Here is a 17,610-nt window from a genome sequence, read left to right as displayed (position 1 = left end):
TGTGCCTGTGACTATGTGAGTCTCAAGACAGAGAAGCTTCCATGTGCAGATGAATACATGCAAGGTCCCCCTCTCTTCTGTACCTCAGGCCTTTGTTAATAGCATCTTCAGAGTTCTTATTAGAACTTGAATTTATTTTACTTATTTTTCTGGGTGGCGACTATAGGTCCCCACGGTAGGATCTCTTCCTGGGGACCTCCAGGGCTTTCCTGGCCAAGGGGGATGTGCCTTTGTTTAGCCCCTCCTATGGAGACAGGGCTATAATCATGCCCGTCTCCTGGGCACAGCCCACTCCTCAGCCCCAGAGGCAGGGTACATTTGCCTTCCTACTGCCCATGCCTAAGGAGGGAAAAAGGGCCCCTGTCCAGAGATCCTGAACCAAAGAGCCCCCATGGTAGGTCCTTGTTGATCCTCTGTGTCCCTGCTGTGCCCAGACCAGGTATACTCAGAGGTAGTCCCAGACTTCAAGATGCTGATGTGGCAGCAAGTGACTATTGCTGACATAACCACTATGATCACAGAAACCTGTGATGTGGGTCCCAGCAAGGACTTTCAGACTGCGAGCCCAGGAAGGGGAGGGGCCACCTGCTGACAGGGCCACCTGGCTTGCTTCCGGGCACAGGCAGCATTGGAGTGGGGCCTCATTCTGGGTCAGGGCACACAGCAGGGAGAGGGCTGAAACGCCAGTGAATGTCAGCATTTCACATTTCAAATAAGACAGGAGCCCAGGGCCTCTGCTAACTCACTGTGGGCCCAGCCCATCATCCATGGTCCGCCCCCCAGCCTAGACTCAGACCTGGGCCCACCTCCCCCCATTCCAGCCACAGCCTTACTCTCCAATTTTAATCAGGCTCCCCACCTGATTTCCTTTTAGGTCATTTGGCTTATTTTCATTTTAAAAAAAGCACTTGACTTTGGTTGGGACCACCGCCTAGATTTGGGTAGACCCACAACCTGCTTTCCCCTAGAGTCGGCTGCCTGACTTCTGTCCAGCTCTCACACCTACCACCTGGATCCCCCAGTGGCTCATAATCCCATTTTCCCATGGAAACAGCCACCCAAGTTCTGCCTAGGTCCATGGGTAAAGTTCCCTGTGGGCTGCTGCCTGAGCTCTTCCCAGGCTCGACACCTGAGATCCGCCATTTAACGTGGCCCATCACCTTCTTTTCCTAGTGCTCTGCCGTCGGGGTTCTGAGTTCTGTTCAGACCCACTTCCCCATGGCTGTGCCCCAGGGCCGCCCCAGCCCCACATCTGCCCACCTCAGGAATCCACAGAGCGCAGCTGACGTGCACCCACTTGGTCCCACTTCTAGTGGGCTTCAAGGCTCCTCCTCGCTTGGGGCAGAGCAGGCACTTCGGCTGGACACCCAGGGCACACGTCCGGCACAACCAGCTGCCCGTGGGCACCTTGAGGATCCCGTAGCATGCCTGGGGAGAGATCAGGGTGGTCACAGGTCAGAGGCATTGGCCAGTCCGCTTCTGCTCAGCATTCGGCTACAAATAGTCCTAGCCCCAGCCCAAGCTAGGAGCTACAGAGTGACACTGCTACTCATCTCTGCCAAAGAGATCTCCTAAGGGACTATAACGCAAGGGCTCCAGGGATTCTCTTTGCGTGGGTTGTGCGCTGAAATTTCACCATCTCACAGTCTTCTGTGAAAGGGCTCAGCTCTGCCCTCTGCTGGGAGGACAGTCACTTCAGCAGAGGTTCCTAATCAGTGATGGATTTCAGGGGCATCCATGAACTCCCTTAAATTGAATACAAATTTGGGTATGTATGCTGCCTGAGGACAAGGCCCAGAGCTTTCATCTTTTTTCACAGGTATCTGTGATTGGGCACCCTTCTGGTAATGCCTAGGGCTTATGGACCTAAGAGCTGCTGGGTATAAGGGACGTAGATGAATGAGGAGGGTGGTGCACTGCCTACCAACCTGCCAGCCAGGTGAAGCCCTTTTAAGCTCCCCGGGTGCTATTCCAGCAGAAGTGGGTAAGGGAGGGCCTCAAAGTCAGGGCCAGAGTGGGTCCACTGGGTTCCAGTCAGGTCTTCTACATCTTCTACAAACAAGGCCCAGAGATGCCCCAGACCTAGAGCCTTGGGGTCCAAGATCAAGAGGGGAGCCTAGTCAGGCGGCACCTGGTTTATAATACCAATAATGTTAACAAACACGAACAACTCTTACCATACCGTTCTAACCAAATGACTCATAGCAAAGAACCTAATCCTCACAACAACTTACTTTTATTTACACTTGAGGAAACAGAGGCTCAGAGAGATTAAGAAACTTACCCAAAATCAAATAGCTTGCAAAGGGCAGAGCCATGGTTTGAAACCAGGTGGCCTGGCTCCAGGCTCTGCTCTCAGTCACTACACCGTGCTGCCTCGTTGTAAGTTCAGGATGGTGAGGAGCAGAGGAGGAGGGGGTAGGGTGTCCAGTGGGGGGAATCTGAGGGACGCCGGCAGGAAAGGACAGAAAGACCATCCAATGGGCGTTACTCAAATCTGGCTGAGGGGGCTGAGCCGAGGGGCCCTGGGTATCCCTGGCACCACGGGCACTCACGCCATTCCCTTCCACCCCCTCGCCCTCCTTCTTAGGGGCCCGTCCCCACAGTGCTGCTGCACCCCTACAGCCAGGGTGACCGGGTCAGGCAGGGGCCTGCCCACACAGCATGGTGACGGTGATGGGGGCTGCCTACCTGGTGCACGCAGACGTTGCATTTGTCGCAGAAGACCATCTCGTTGCCATCTTCACCCTCGGGAGAGCGGCACACGTCACAGACGACATCCTCATCATACTCGATGCCCAGCCCCTCCTGCGTCTCGATGGCCCGCGCCATGTTCTGGTGGCACAGAGTCTCCAGCTCCTCCAGCACGCGCTCGAGCGTCAGCTCATCCAGCTCTGGCCTCTCTGTGAGGACAGCAGGGCAGGGTGTCAGGAGCCTGGCCTCTCAGGGCAGATGTACAGGAGGGTTTCCACCCATTCACTGGTTGCACTATCTCAGGACCCCAGCTCCATGGTCCAAAAATTGACTGGGCTGGACCACGCAACCTCAAAGGCCCCCGGGGCCTGGTGTGGTGTTGGGACTTCAGACCCTGCTTGTGACCACACACATGCTTGTGTACACACAGATACCATGGAAGTGTCTCTGGGATGCAGCCGGCTCCGTGGGGAACCCACTGCTTGAGCTATGTGTATGGGGGGACCTGGGAAGGTGGCTGAATATGGCAGAGCTGGCCCTTCTTGGGACGTGGTAGGCTCCAGCCAGAAGGCCCATACCAACTGACCCTGGCCCCGTTTGTAATCCTAGACTCCCAGGGCTCACTCAATCTTCATGCAACAGTCACACTTACTACAATATTCCCCCAAACCGTATAAATGACATGCTATTATTGCCTCCATCTGAGAGCTACAGAAATTGAAGCACACTAATCAGTAATGCAGCAGGGACTCTCCCCCCAGACCTGTGAAGTGCCAAAGACCAGTGATGGCCACTGCCCTTCTGAGGGTGAGGATGCTGGGGTTCAGAAGAAAACCCTCCTTGCCCTGCCCCCACCCCATTCTCAGCTGGCGGGTCACCTACCCATCTCCTTGAGCTCCGAGTTGATGAGTTCCAGCCAGTAGGCGTCAATCTCGTCCAGGTCATAGCGGCTGCCCCCTGGCCAATCAGGCTGGGAGCCCTCACCAAGTTCGGAGCCGCTAGGGGACACCTGGGTAGGGGGGCCTTCCAATGGTGGAAGAATCCTAGGAAATCAAGAGAAGGTGTGAGGGGAGGGTGCCCTCAGCCTGCTACTCTTGCTGGGTCTGGGGGCCTTTAGTAAGTTGGCCAGCATGGTTGAGGAGCTAGTGGGCAAGTGAGGAGTGAGACTTCGATGCCGAGCAGGGCCCACCTCCTTCCATTTCCTCCTCCCACCTGCCCACCCTGCAGAGGCTGTAGGAGGCATTCCAAGTGCTGTCCTGGGCAATGCCCGGTGCCAGCCACTCTGGGACCAGGAGGATAGAGCCAGCTGGCCTCCAGGTCCTTCAGCATACCCCTCAAAGCTGGGGAGAGGCCAGGGATTGTTCCCAGGCCCTCAAAAGCTCTGGCCCCTCCTCCACCAACAGCCTCAGGGGCACTGAGGCCAGGGCTCCTCTGGGGTGAAGAGGATGCACCTGCTACAGTCTCAGGGTCACACTCCAGGTCAGCCCACCCTCAGGCCATGGCTCTGCCTCTGAGGCAGCTTGGAAGTGCCCTGACTGCAGGGTGAGGTCTCCAAGCCCAGCTCCACCACTTAATGGGTGACTCTGGGTAAGCCACTTAACTTCTCTGTGCCCCAGAAAATGGGCTAATGATAACAGCGCCTACCTTCTACAGTTGGCATGAGGATTAAATGGATGAATACATGTAGAGCTCTTAGAACTGTGCCTGGCATGTAGTAAGCACTATATGTGTGTGAGTATGTATTTTAAGATATACATTTTGCTTCTTCTGAAATGGTATATGAGGGTGTTTTGCCTTGGGAGAGCACAGCTTCCTCTCTTGGATCAGCTGTGTGCTGCCCCTCAGTTCCTGATGCCAGTTCAGAATGCCAGCTCTTCCCACCCCCTACCAGTTGCCATGGTTATTGCTGCGGAGCCTGGCCTCCATCTGGCCAGCCCTGCCAGGGCTGAGAGGCCCCTTACTTGCCCGAGAGGCCTCCTGGGGTCGAAGGCAGGGCTGCCAGGGGCTGTGACTCAGCGCCGACTGGGGAGGAGAAGGCAGGGCTCTGGATGCACAGACGTGGCTCAGCTGTGGGGAGGGCTCCTGGGCGCCAGGAAATGCCCCGGTGTCAGCAAGGGGGGCAGGAAGGATGAAGGAGACAGGGAGGCAGAATGGCCTCCAGGCAGGAGGGAGGCCCAGAGGAGATTGAGGGAGACAAGGAGAAAGGGAAAGGGCCTGGCACCACCTTTTCCCACACAAGATGCCCAGATAAAGGAAGGTCTTAGGCAAAGATAATGATGTGATGCCCCCTGACCCCCAGATCATTCCAAATAGAAAGAATATTAGTACTCTTGGTCCTATAAAATTCTGCCTTTCCTCATGAGGCTTTTATTTAAATTAACGTATTCTTTGAAAAACACCATAATTTTGCCATGACCCTGCCTTGTTTGTGCCCCCAGCATATGCTTAGCTGGGGTTTTGGATAACTCTTGCCCGAATGCCCACCACCTACTGGCATAACTACCCACACTTGTGTGCTCAGTCAGCTGCCACCTGGCCAGACCTCTTGGGGCCAAGATCACATTCCTTTCTCTGGGAAGTTGAGGTTAAAGGGCTCACAACAAAAAAGGCATTTCCTGTACTTCCTGGGGCTCTCATCTTCATCTGTTTGGCCTCTTCTGGCTCTGACTATGGAGGAAACACTCCTATCAAGGGTGGACAGACCTTACCCTAGGCCAAGGCCTCAGTCTCAGCTGCAGCCAGTAAGACTGAGGTCAGCTGGGAGGAGGTGGATGGCTGGGCTGGGATCTGGAGAAGGGGAGGGCTCTCTACTCCAGGAGACCAGACGGACACCAGAGGTTGGTTTTGCCCTGAGCTGAGTCTTTTGGCCACACCGAGGGAGCAGTAGGCCCTCCCTCAATTCACGATCTGAGAGTGAGAGGTTCTCATTATCCAGAGAAGTTTCAGACCATGAGGTGGGCAGACCTGCTCAAGGGCCAGGGAGGACTGGGCTAGGAGAGAGGGATGGATGGAGCCAGGGTAGCAGCAGGGGAGGGCAGAGTCAGCAAGCCAGGGTGATCAGGGCATAAGACTCTCTTTGGGCCACACAGGGGCAACCCAGGGCCTGTTCCCGTGGCCTGTGTTTTCCCGGCCCAGCCCACAAGGCCCTGGCGGCGGTCAGGCAGGGAATTCCCCAGAATTTCCCAACTTCCTCATCTACAGAATGGGGACAGCAATACGCCCTTTAGAGGGCCAACATGATAATTAAATGAGAAGACGAGAGTAACAGGCTCGGCATAGCAAGTTCTCAGGAACAGGGTTCCTATAACAATTCTGAGCACGGTGGCTGCCGTGCTGGCTTCCAGATGAGGGCTGTGCGGCGGAAGGCACCCCAGAAGATGCAGGGACCAGGCTGGAGGGAGACAGGGAAAGATGGGGCACAGAGGTATCTCCACGAGAGCATCTCTCCCCCTCCAGTCTATCCTCTCCAAAGAGCATGGATAGTCCAGGAGTGCCTGGCTCCTGTCAGCCTAGAGCAGCCATGTGTATGTGGGGAATGTACCTAGTAGAGCCAGAGCTGTCTGAACACATGCTCTCGTCTTGATGTCAACAGATAAAACACCAACTGTAGCCAAGCTACTGGTGTGGAGGCATCTGCAAGTAATTACCCAGGCCGGCGGATGTTTCTGGAACCACCTGACATTGACATCAAGGACAGAGGACAGACTGCTGGGCTGAGCCTAATCAGGGCTCACTCCTCTCTGCCCAGCTGGTGGCCCACCCCTCTGCCTCATTATCCTGGGCCCTTGGCATGTGAATTCTCATTTAATCCTCACCACCACAGTATCAGGCATGTACTGTTTTTAGATCCATTTTACAGAGAAGGAAACAGGTTCAAAGAGGTCAGTAACAGTTCTTCAGTCTGCAGAGGTGAGGGTGCGAAACTGGCTAGGAGGCTGACCCACGTTTTTGGCCCTGGGCAGAGGATGTGTAGAATAAATTCTTTCTCTAAATCCCACATACACTCCCGTCCAGAGAGGCCTGGAGCTTCCCTGATTCTCAGAGGGCTGAAGACAAGAGCTGGTAGGCATTCAGCCCTTGGGAGCCCAGGAGGCTGAGCACTGCCCAACACCCAATCCTCGCTGAGCACCGAGTGAGGCTTAGAGTCTGCTTCGCCTCTGTAATCCCATGCCCAGCACAGGCCTGGCATCAGGCAGGCACTGGGTGTCTGTGAGCCAGCCATAGGTGTGGCTGCCAGGAAGCAACAGTGCCAACGTCAAGGGAGGTGACAGCTGAGGTCTTTGCCCCAGACCTGGTCAAAATGGGCCTAAGTGAGAGCCACAGGGCTGCCAAGGCCAGGAATGAACTGCCAATAACACAAGCTGCCCAGCCCAGGCAAGCTGGTGGGCAGAGGAGGCCAGGACAGTAGGCCCCTGTATCCCAAGACATGACTTGGAGGGTTTCCCGGGGTGCAGAAAGAAGCACTTGGCTGAACTCTGTCACTGGATGCAAGGCTTACGGCCACAAGGCCACCTCCTGACAAGAGCACCAGGAGTCTCCCTGACCTACAAGAGCATAAGGCACCAAAGCCCAAAGAGGACTCATCCCTGACCCAACCCTGACCTAGCCCTGGCAGGAGGGCCTCCTCAAAGTCTGGTCAGAGCAACTGCTTCGTGAACATCTGATGTGTGTGCCAGGCACTGGATTCCGTCCTGCTAAGAACTCCTTAAAAAGGTTTAAGAAGTCAAGAGCATGGCTTATCCCTATCTTAAGGACTAGTTAAAAGCCTGGAGATTTCCCTGAGAAGATCCTCTGGTGGGACCCAGTTTGGATCGACATCAAGCTAATCCACGGCCAGTTTTCACTGAGTGCTCGTGTGTGCCAGGTCCTGTGTCCAGGACCTTCCATGCATCGTTTCTCTACATCATCTCGACCACTGCATGGGGCAGGTGCTATTGTTATCACTCCCATTTTACACACAAGGAAACTGACACCCAGGGAGGTTACATTTCTGGCCCAAGGTCGCACTGAATATGACTGGCAATTTGAACCCAGGCTGTCTGGCTCCGGAGCTGAGCCCAAGCTCAAACCCTTGGCCTCAGAGGTAAGCTGCAGTATTTCTGGAACACTGCAATGTTTTTTTTAGGGCAAAAGAATCTAAGAATAAAGACACACTAGAAAGGAATCCCTTGACTGGTCCTAGCCTCCCCTTCATCCCCTGCCTATGGCCCCCCTGGCCTGGGCTTCCCGGCTCACCTCACCACGGGCTCTGGAATGGCCTCTGCCCCGGCGGGCACCTGCACACCTTTCTCCCATTCCTGTCGCCATGGGTCTGCCAGGATATAGTAGTCATCCGGGCTGAGCTGGTATGAGTCTGGAATCTTCATGGCTGTGATCAAGTCTGTCCGGAAAACCTGTGGGGAGCAAAGGTGGAGAGAGAATGGCTTCAGATTGCCTCAGTGTGATCTGCTTCACAGGCCAGGGCAGGAAAAGGCAAATGCAGAAAGCCCACTCACTCAAAAATAAGAAGACGGCACAAAAGCAATAAGTACAAGAATGCATCTTCTCTGAACCCAGCACAGTGCTTTGCACACAGAAGATCTTCAATAAATGTGTTGGACTGAATTTATGTGTTCTGACCTGCTCAAGGACAGAATCTGGTGATGGACGGTAGTGGACCTCAGAGAGAAGAGGAAAGACTTGCCGAGAAAAGCAAAAACAGTGAGGAAAAATCAGATGGCAGAAAGGCTTCTGTGAATGCAATACTGCCGTGAAGTGACTGTTCAGAAATTTCTGCTGAAGATTCAAAGTTATGTTTGCTGTTGCTACCACAGTCACAAGCGTCAAAGAGTCCAGGCAACTACGTGCCAGGGCCTCATGCAGATAGCTGAGGGAGAGCTCAGGGTTTGGGGCAGCCCAGAGAACAGCCTCTCATGGGTCAGGGTCTCCATGGTCTCTCAAGAACAAGGATACCGTGATGGCCTCCATGGAAAAAAAAAACCTAAAGAAGAGTGGATATATGTATATGTATAACTGGTTCACTTTGCTGTGCACCTGAAACTGACATAACATTGTAAATCAGCTCTACTCCAATAAAAATTAAAAAAAAAAAAAAAAAAAAAAAAAGAACAAGGATACCGTGAGCCCTGCTCGGTGGGAGCTCTGAAGTACCATTCTCTGTTTGTGATGGGGTAGGAGGATCGTGTTGAATTCCTTCTCAATCACGCCCATCCAAATTCCCTCAGGGCTAGGCCATGAGTGGACGCACCCTCGTGCTTTGGTTTTCTTTTGAGCACCTGCTCACTCGGGGGGAAACAGCTCTTCCCACATTCTGTCTGTTGCCCCCACCCCAGAGCAACCTCCAAGGCAAGTCTCAGTGGCACTGGCAGTGCCTCACCTGCCATGGCTGCTCGGCCTCACTGGGTCCTCCACAAAGGGCTGCTGTAGGACCTGGTGGCAGCACTGGACACTATGTGACTTGCTTTGGTACCAACTTTCCCAGTGATCATCACATGAGAATCACAAGTTAAAGGAGAGTTCACATTGTGGAGAGAAGAGAAACCACTTCAAGGAGTCCTCCAGGCCTCAGACCCAGCTCCAAGCCCACTCCCCTCCCCGGAAGAATCAGCATCCACTGGCCTTCCAGAGGCTCGTGACAAGCCATTCAGTGGTAATCTCTGCCTGCAGGAGGCCCCACCCTCTGGCTGTGTGTCTCTCTTGAACCTAGGGCTGTAACCACAAGGAAACAACTGAAATGGGGGCACCAAGGGGGCTCAAGGCAGCATCTTGCAGAAAACTAATTAATGTCTGCATCTAGCTAGAGAGGGCCCTGGCTTGCAAAAGGTCAAGTTTCTTGAAGACTCTATTTGCCAATATAATTTAATTGTTAAGACTAACACCCTAACATTTAATTAGGGTGCCAGTGTGAAAAAATTAAAATGAGATTACGATTAAATGCTAATTAAACAGAAGATGAAATGTGCAAAGATTTCACAGCCCTGATAATTTGCATATCTTATTAGCAAGTAGCAAGACGGCTGATAGAAGAACACAAACTCAGGTACTGGGTGCTTCTGTGGTAGCCTTCGGCACCTCCCTTTGCTGCCTGGGGCTGGGTTATTTCCCTCTGGGGCCCAGTATAGGACCTGGTGGGGGTAAACTGAACCCACAGTGGACTGGTGACTGTCTCAAAGTTCTCCCAACCCTGGCAAGCCACGTGGTACGACATCTAACGCCCTGTTGCTCTGATGCCAAAAGGAACCGCCCAACAGTGAAAGCCTGTCATCTTGCACCAGAAATCAACCGTTCAAGAGCCAAGTGTCACTGTGTGCCCCTCCAAAAAGGCACAGGTGAGTTTGAAACCTCTTGCTGTTCCCTGATCCTGGGCTGCAGTTTAAATGTCACCTCTGAGGGATCACCCTGATCACCCTGACTCAGGGCCGCCAACCACCCGACAGAGCCACTTTCCAGCCCATCATTCTGCCTCACGTCTCAGTACTTATACTCCTGAAAATTAACTGGTGTATGCATGTTGCTTGCTTCTTGTCATCTCTCCTGCCACACCTGTCCTATTCTCTGCAACATTCTCAATGCCTGGCAGGGTGACTGGCACATAGTAGGTGCTCAATAAATAGTGACTCAGTGGATGATTAAATGAATGAATGAATAAAAGGGCCCTTCAGGGCCCCCAGCTGGCTCCTTGGCAATGCTTTTTGAACCCCCATGAACAGGTGATACACATCATGGATATACCCAGAGCTGAAATAACCCAAGCACGTGGACTGAATGGAGCAAGAGGCAGCCCTAGTCTGTAAGGCACAGACACAGTGCCAAGCCACACCAGCGGGCGGAGACGTGGCCCTGACCTAGGAACAGGCTTGGCATTGAGAACTCAGAGCTGGAAGGGATCCCGTGCTCAATTCAGTCAGGGAGATTCAGGAGAGAGAGAGAGAGAGAGAGAGAGAGAGAGAGAGAAAAAAAAAAAGAGTCCAGTCCCAAGAGAGTTGCAAGTTTCATCTGCGGTCACTCAGGCAGCAGGGGGCAGACTGGACACCAGTGGCCCTTTTGGGCAGAGGACTGATGGAAGCACAGGAAGGGCAGCACTATCTTAATGGTACCAGTCAACACTTAACGAGCACTGTGTGCCCAGCGCCAGTCTAATGGCTGTTCTTGAATTATTAGTCCCTATACCAACTCTGTGAGGTGGGTGCTACCATCATCCCTATTTTACAGTTGAGAAACCCGGGACTCAGGTTAGTTTAATAACCTACACAAGGTCCTTCATGTTGGAAGTGGCAAAGGAACCCAGATAGACAACACCGGAGCCATTCAGCACCCCTGCACAACCCCAGCCCCTCTTGGCCACCTGCTCATTGCCAATGCCCTTGAGTTAACCCTAAGCCAAATCAAGTGGTTTCCCCAAGGGCTGGAATATGCAAATCAGACAGTGACCTTCGCAAGTTCCAAGTTCCCCAGTGGCTTTCTACTGTCTTCCCACTGCCCTCAGGCTGAGCTGCAGAGTCTACCAGGCCCCATGGCCACAAGGATGCACGGGTAGTCTCCCTCCCAAGTACCTTTCACCCTTGGCACATGAGAGGACCCTGCTGGGACACTCTTCTCCCTGCCAAAGTGGGGGCAGCCTGTTTCACGCTTAGGGTATTAGTCCAGCCCACATCTGCTCTGGGAAGCCTTCCCTGATGCCAGGCTGAGTTCTGGGCTCCTCTGAACTTCCACAGCCCCTGTACTGGAATCTCCTCGTCTCTTGCTGCAGCAGTGCACGCAGGGCCTGACACATGCTAGGTGCTAACTAAGGCTGAATGACTCAAGAGCCTCCCATGGATCTGCTACCACCTTTCTGGGTAGCTGCCCAAGGCTACAGCTCGGTACTCTGTACCTTCCAAAGGAACCCCTGTACATTCATATAAAACCTGTCCACAAATACGGCAACCCAAACATCTTTCTGTTTTGAACTGCCAAAGGTTAGGCTTAAAAGAAGGCTCGATTATTCTCCTAAAATGCCTCTGAATTATTTATGAAAACTAAATAAGGAATAAAATGGACACTGATGAACTGGAGGCCTTGCCACGGCAAGGAAGTTGGAAGCTGGAAAACAAGCAATTTTCTAAGAATGTGAATGTTTACTATTTTTCTCTTTTGGCAGAAATTGACAAATTGTCTTTAAAGGTCTGCTGCCTAGCAACCAAGTTCTGCTGAGCTGCTTGGGAGATGTTAATTGTAGCTTCTTCAAACAGTATGAAGAATGTTTAAAGGTCTAAAACTCTAATCTAGTAACCAATGTGAGTGCCAGAGGTGCCAATGCAGCTCTGAAGGGAGCTGAAGACCCTGCTCTGCCCAGACGTGGGGAAAGTGCACGTGGCTTGCCCTCTAGTTCCTTTTCCCAAGACTGAAGACCACAGGCATTGAAAAGTCTATTGAGCTTTCTGTATCTATTTCCCCAGAAGAACCAAAAACAGGCTATGCCAGAAAGCATGTCATATCTGGAGTCTGACATGATGTCCAAAAGCAAATAAAGACAATGACAACAGGCAACTTTCACTCTGCTATGCTAAGAGTTTCTGTATATGATCACAAGATTTATGAATGTTATTTGAACATTTCATCCTGGGACCTTAGTTTCTGTTTCCTTTTCTCAAGGGTGAAGTATTATATCATAGTGTATTTCAGACCAAGAGGCACAAGGGGAAGTTCAGTCACTTAAGGAAAAGCTCCAACACCTATCATAATTACAGAATATGATTATTTGTGTAATTATTTGTTTAATGTCCATCTCCTCTAATAATCAAGCTGAGAGAGGCAGAGACTGCATGTGTCGTGCTTATCATTGTGCCTGTTTGTGGCACAGTGCCTGGCACATAGCAGGTACTCAAGAAATGCTTGTGGAACAAGTGAGTGAGTAAATGAATGAACCCCAGGATTGGTCTGAAGTATGACTAAACTCTGAAACTTCCTGTCCTGTCCTCCTAGCAGGGAGAGTGGAGACAGAGGGCTGGCCCAAAGGATTCTTCCAGGTGGAACTCAGGAACTGGTCTTGGTCACTGTCCCAAAGCCAATGAAAATGGCTTTGGCCAGGACTGCCTCTCCTTGACTCTGTCCACATCAAAAGTCCCAATGCAAAGCTAGGAGTGCCCCCTCTCTCTAATCTCCCCAAGGATGTTTGACAGTCTGTCCTGAAAGAGCCAAGTAAAATTACTACCGGCACCTCATTTGAAATCAGTTTTTTTCTGAGCACCTCATCTCATTAGAAAGAACAGCTAATAGTGAAAAGTGATTGCCCTGTTATAGTATGCCAGGTGCTGTGCTAAACGCTATATATATACAATCTCACCTAATTCATATTACTCCCACTTTACAGATGTGGAGGCCAAGACTCAGAGAGGTTAAACCACTTGTCTAAGGTCTGCACTGTCCTGTAACCAATGTAATGCTGCCTGCAAACCAGTCAGCTATTTCTTCTTTTAAAAAAAATCTCTTTCTTGGGCTGGAAACTGATAAAGACTATCTCAGCCAAGAGCGTACTTAGATACTTAAAATTAGGCCTAAAACACCAGAGAAGGGCTCTGGAAATAGCCTCCCAGTCCCATTCAAGCTACCACTAGGCTAATTTGGTCAGACATTTACACACACACACACACACACACACACACACACTCAACATCTCTTTCTCTTTCACAAGGATAACAGCACTTCCTGCTCTTAAAGAGAATTTATTACACACATTTCTTTTGCAAGACAAGTCCCAGAGGCCGGGAGGCCTTTCCAGTTGGCGGGAGCAGCAATGTTTCCAACTATACGAGAAGTGGATTCTGCCCCCCACCCCAGAGGAAGGCAGTGGGAGGCTCAGAGAGCAGGCGCTTAGCCCAGCGTAAGGGCTCCCCCCTCACTGCCTGCCTGCTTCCCAGGGTAGCAGAGGAACTGCTGGCTAGAAACACCGCTCAAAACCACAGGGGCAAGCAAAAAACTTTTTTTTTTTTTGTGGAGCCTCCTGTTTTACCTCTCAAGTTTGGGAGCATTTTGCTACAACATACGCCATCATTGTTTTAATATAAAATATGTTATTTCAAACATTTGGGTAACACCTCTGGCTCCTCCAAGAATACACCTTATTTATCCTGTGGCTTTGCACCCCAGCACAATCTGGTCACCCTTGCCTTCACCCAGGGAGGAAGGGGTCCATTTTCAAAAGCAATGGGTCAAGCAGATATACTGCATTCTCACTCTCCACTCGCTGCCTTTCCTAGGGAAGGCCATCCTTATAGAGGAACTTTCATAGACCCTGGGTCAGGAAGACACTCCACTGGTGGCAGAGGCTGTTCACAGGGTCACCTCTTTCTCCTGGGCCCTGTCCCAGAGGTGAAAGGCTGAGCACTGGTGAAGGGCCCCTGTGGACAGGCAGAGAAGCCCCATTCTCTCATCTAGGGGTATATACAGTTTGTCACCGGGGCCTAAAAAGGAGGCCAGCTCCTGCCCACCCTGTTCTGGGACCATCCAGGCTTCCATCCCAGGGAGGCAAGCTTCACTTCCACTCACATCTGGGATCTCCCCTACCCCCAGGCTCCACAGGCCTCAGGACAGGACAGTCACATCTACAGAACAGTAACTGCAGGGCAGGGCTCTATGGATGATGACCCTGAGGCTCAGAGAGAAACTATTACTTGCCCAAGGTCACAGAGCTCCTTAGTGGCAAAGCGGCTGCACCTCTCATAACGGACACTTTCCTGTATAGCACCTGCATCCTGCTAACAGTCAGAGGACAAGCTCCCCAGGGATAGGGCCTGCATTTTCTGTGCCCCTAGCACTAGGCTGGGCCTAGTAGGTGCTCTCAAGTGTCTGCTGAGTTTAATCACTAGTTCTAGGGTCCTAAAGACCTATGTCCCTGCCCACTGGCTGACTTCTGGGGACTCTAACTTCCTGAAAACACAGCTTTCAGCTTTCTACCTCAAGACAGCCTGCCTAGGGGAAACCCTTACTTCTCGGCCTGCCCCTCCATCTGCCTCTCTGCCCCAGGCCTGAGGAAGATACAGCTTCAAACAGCAGCCTCCAAACCACAGGACGGCCTCCGGGTCTCTTCTCAAACTGCCCTTCCCACCTATGCTAGGCGGAGGGTTTGGCAGAAACCTGTCAGTCCCCTGGCTGCTTTGGGAGAAGGGGTGAGCTGCGGGATGCCCCCACCCACACTTCCAGCCTTTGTTTAGGTCACGGACCCAGGCTGGAAGGCCTTCCCTTCCTCCCTCAACTTCCAGGGAGGACCAAGCCAGAAACTCCTGTCTTAGCAGATCAGGAGAAAAGGTCTATGGCAGTAGTTCTTTTTTTTTTTTTAATATCTTTATTGGAGTATAATTGCTTTACAATGGTGTGTCAGTTTCTGCTGTATAACAAAGTGAATCAGCTATATGTATACATATATCCTCATATCCCCTCCCTCTTGCATCTCCCTCCCACCCTCCCTATCCCACCCCTCTAGGTGGTCACATAGCACAGAGCTGATCTCCCTGTGCTATGCGGCTGCTTCCCACTAGCCATCCATTTTACATTTGGTAGTGTATATATGTCACTGCTACTCTCTCACTTCATCCCAGCTTCCCCTTCCCCCGCTGTGTCCTCAAGTCCGTTCTCTACGTCTGCGTCTTTATTCCTACCCTATGGCAGTAGTTCTTAAGCCTGGCTTCCAGCAGGAGGGCTTTTAAAAAGTGCAGGTACCTGGGGTCCTACTCCAGAACATTTAAGTCAGAATTCTTGGGAATCATAAGGGATGGGGGTCTGATATTGGTATTTAAAAAAATAATCTCTGGTCTGTGATCTCTATCAAGCTCTCACAGATATGACCCACTAAGTTATGTTCATGCTATTTGGTGAGACAGGCCAGGCCAGAAACCCAAGGCCTCAGCACGGTTTATGTACTAATATCACCTCCCTAACCAGGCTAATCCCTTCCTCTCCTTGAGGACTAGTCTGGCCGACTTAAGCCCCAAGGGACAGATCTCAGCTTTGTTGGGATCCCGCTGGCAGGCAGAGCAGAAGAAGGCAGCAGCCTGTGTTCTTGGGGTCAGCCCCACCTTTCCCCTCCACTGCCAAACGGGATCCTGGGGCCAACTTCAGACTTAGTGTACTTCCACCAAAAATCCTAACCCAGCCTCCCAGGAATCCCAGGGCCTGTTCTTTCAGCCCCCAGTACTGAGGCCTGCAGTCCCCTTTCACTCAGGATGAGGGAGGCCACCCACTGGTTAAGGGCCAGAAGGGAAGCTGGGCCTCAAGGCCTCGGCCCTGTCCAGGGTCCTGACTCCTGGTCAGAGCACTTTGTTCCAGCCTGGGGCACCTCCCTCTGGTGTATAGGGTGCTCCTTGATCTGCACCCTCAGAGTGCACAGGTCATTCCAGGGGCAGCCCTGCCAGTGTCGCCTAAACCCAGCCCCAGCTCTTTCCATAGCTGGTGGCTTCTCTACGTGCCAGTGCTGCTGCTACGCTAAACACTCCTAATCCTCAAATCTCCACCCATCACCGTCCACCTTCACAGATGAGGAGACGAAGTAAACCACGGGTCCCGTGTCTCTGCGGCCGCCAGGAAGGGACTCCTGCGCCACACACATCAACTTGCAAGCACTGAGGCTGGGAACTTGGGCCAGACTGGGAGCAGACCGTGTGAGCAGCCTGAAAACCAGCACCCCCCCTCCGGCTTCTTACTCTGGGGACTGAGCAGAAGGGACTCCAGATGCCCTTTCACCAGGTGTCCACAGCCCTCGGCCCCCAGCCCCCGCAGATTATAAAGGCCTTTCTCTCCAGCCCATGCACAGAAAGAGAAGGGACAGCCCAGTGAAGAGATTTACTGCAAACGTTATCTGCCGCCAAATCCTCGCTTTCATCTCTGCCTTCTCATGAGCCAAATAATTTGGAAGCTTTCATTGATGGTTTCCTCTCTGCCCCACGATAACTTGGAATTTATGCCGGCTATGGCTCAGCCTCCTCACTTAGGGGACGAGGGAAACCTCGCAGGCTGCTCTCCAGCCTGCTGTGGGAGGAAAAGCCTGTCCTTGGCGACAGTTCAAGGCGGGGAAGACTTCCTCAGCTCTCCTGGAGCCTAAGACTTGAGGGCGGGTGTCTCCAGTCAGGCCTCAGAGCCCCCTGCAGAGGCTCCTGGGTTTGAACCCAGGGCCGTGCATGGCCAGTCCCCAGCAGGGCTGGGGATCAACACCCTTGCAATGGTTTGACTCTATTTTTAGGTGGGGAAAGGTTCAAAGGCCCTGTGCTGGAAAACCCAAGAGGCAGGGGAATTTTCAGCCCCATGCAAATCACCCTTTCCCCTCAGCCTTTGCTTGACACCTGTTTCCCCCCAGCCCCCTGCCTATCCCGGGTGTAGATGGCAGCACTGCCCCAGGCATCTCCGCCCTGAGAGGAGGCCCTTCCTCCCACTGGGGCAAGAAGGGAGAGTCAGGGGAAGGGATTAAGCCAGCCCCAGGGCCTCCCCAGAACTTCCCCTCCTTTCTCCAATCTGAATAGCCCCTGAAAGCAGGGGGCAGGTGGGATTCTGAGAGGCAGGTTCTTCAGCTCCAAAACAGGCAGAACAATTCCTGCCTTCCAGGACCAGAAAGGCACAAAAGATGGCTATTGTTTTACTAATCCAACCCTAGTAGTAATTGGGAGCCCCTGCAGCTCTCAAGATGGGGGTGGGGGTAGAGGGGTGGAGGGGTGGTCCCAGGGACCCCCAGGGCCCAGCACACTCTGCATCCTACTTCCCAGTGCACATGAGCACATGCCTTCCACCCACTGAGCAGGGCTAGACCAGGAAGTGCCAAGAGCCTCAAGAACAGCATCCTCCCATGCCCACCTCACCCTCTGCTTTCATGCCAGTCCTGACTGCATTCCTGGAGATATCTCCTTCCATCTCCACCGCTCCCCTATAGGGCCGAGGGAGGACACTCGGTTG

At 52.6% G+C, this 17,610-nt stretch overlaps 1 protein-coding gene across 11 annotated transcripts in view; it reads right to left on the bottom strand.

Moving 5' to 3' along the window:
• The window catches only part of JADE2 (jade family PHD finger 2), a 48,886-nt gene that overhangs the window by 17,228 nt on the left and 14,048 nt on the right, over positions 1-17,610 (bottom strand). For all 11 annotated transcript variants that reach the window (XM_068535905.1, XM_068535900.1, XM_068535910.1 and 8 more), the window contains 4 exons: positions 7,930-8,087; positions 3,577-3,737; positions 2,692-2,903; positions 1,261-1,428 (listed from right to left, as the gene is read on the bottom strand). In XM_068535905.1, coding sequence (XP_068392006.1) covers positions 1,261-1,428; positions 2,692-2,903; positions 3,577-3,737; positions 7,930-8,087 — 699 coding nt within the window. The remainder of the gene's footprint in view (positions 1-1,260; positions 1,429-2,691; positions 2,904-3,576; positions 3,738-7,929; positions 8,088-17,610) is intronic.

Source organism: Eschrichtius robustus, chromosome 2 (genome assembly GCF_028021215.1).
Source record: "Eschrichtius robustus isolate mEscRob2 chromosome 2, mEscRob2.pri, whole genome shotgun sequence".
Lineage (NCBI taxonomy): Eukaryota > Metazoa > Chordata > Mammalia > Artiodactyla > Eschrichtiidae > Eschrichtius > Eschrichtius robustus.
Note: the sequence above shows the minus strand (reverse complement) of the source record. Positions and strands in the feature narration are given on the sequence as shown.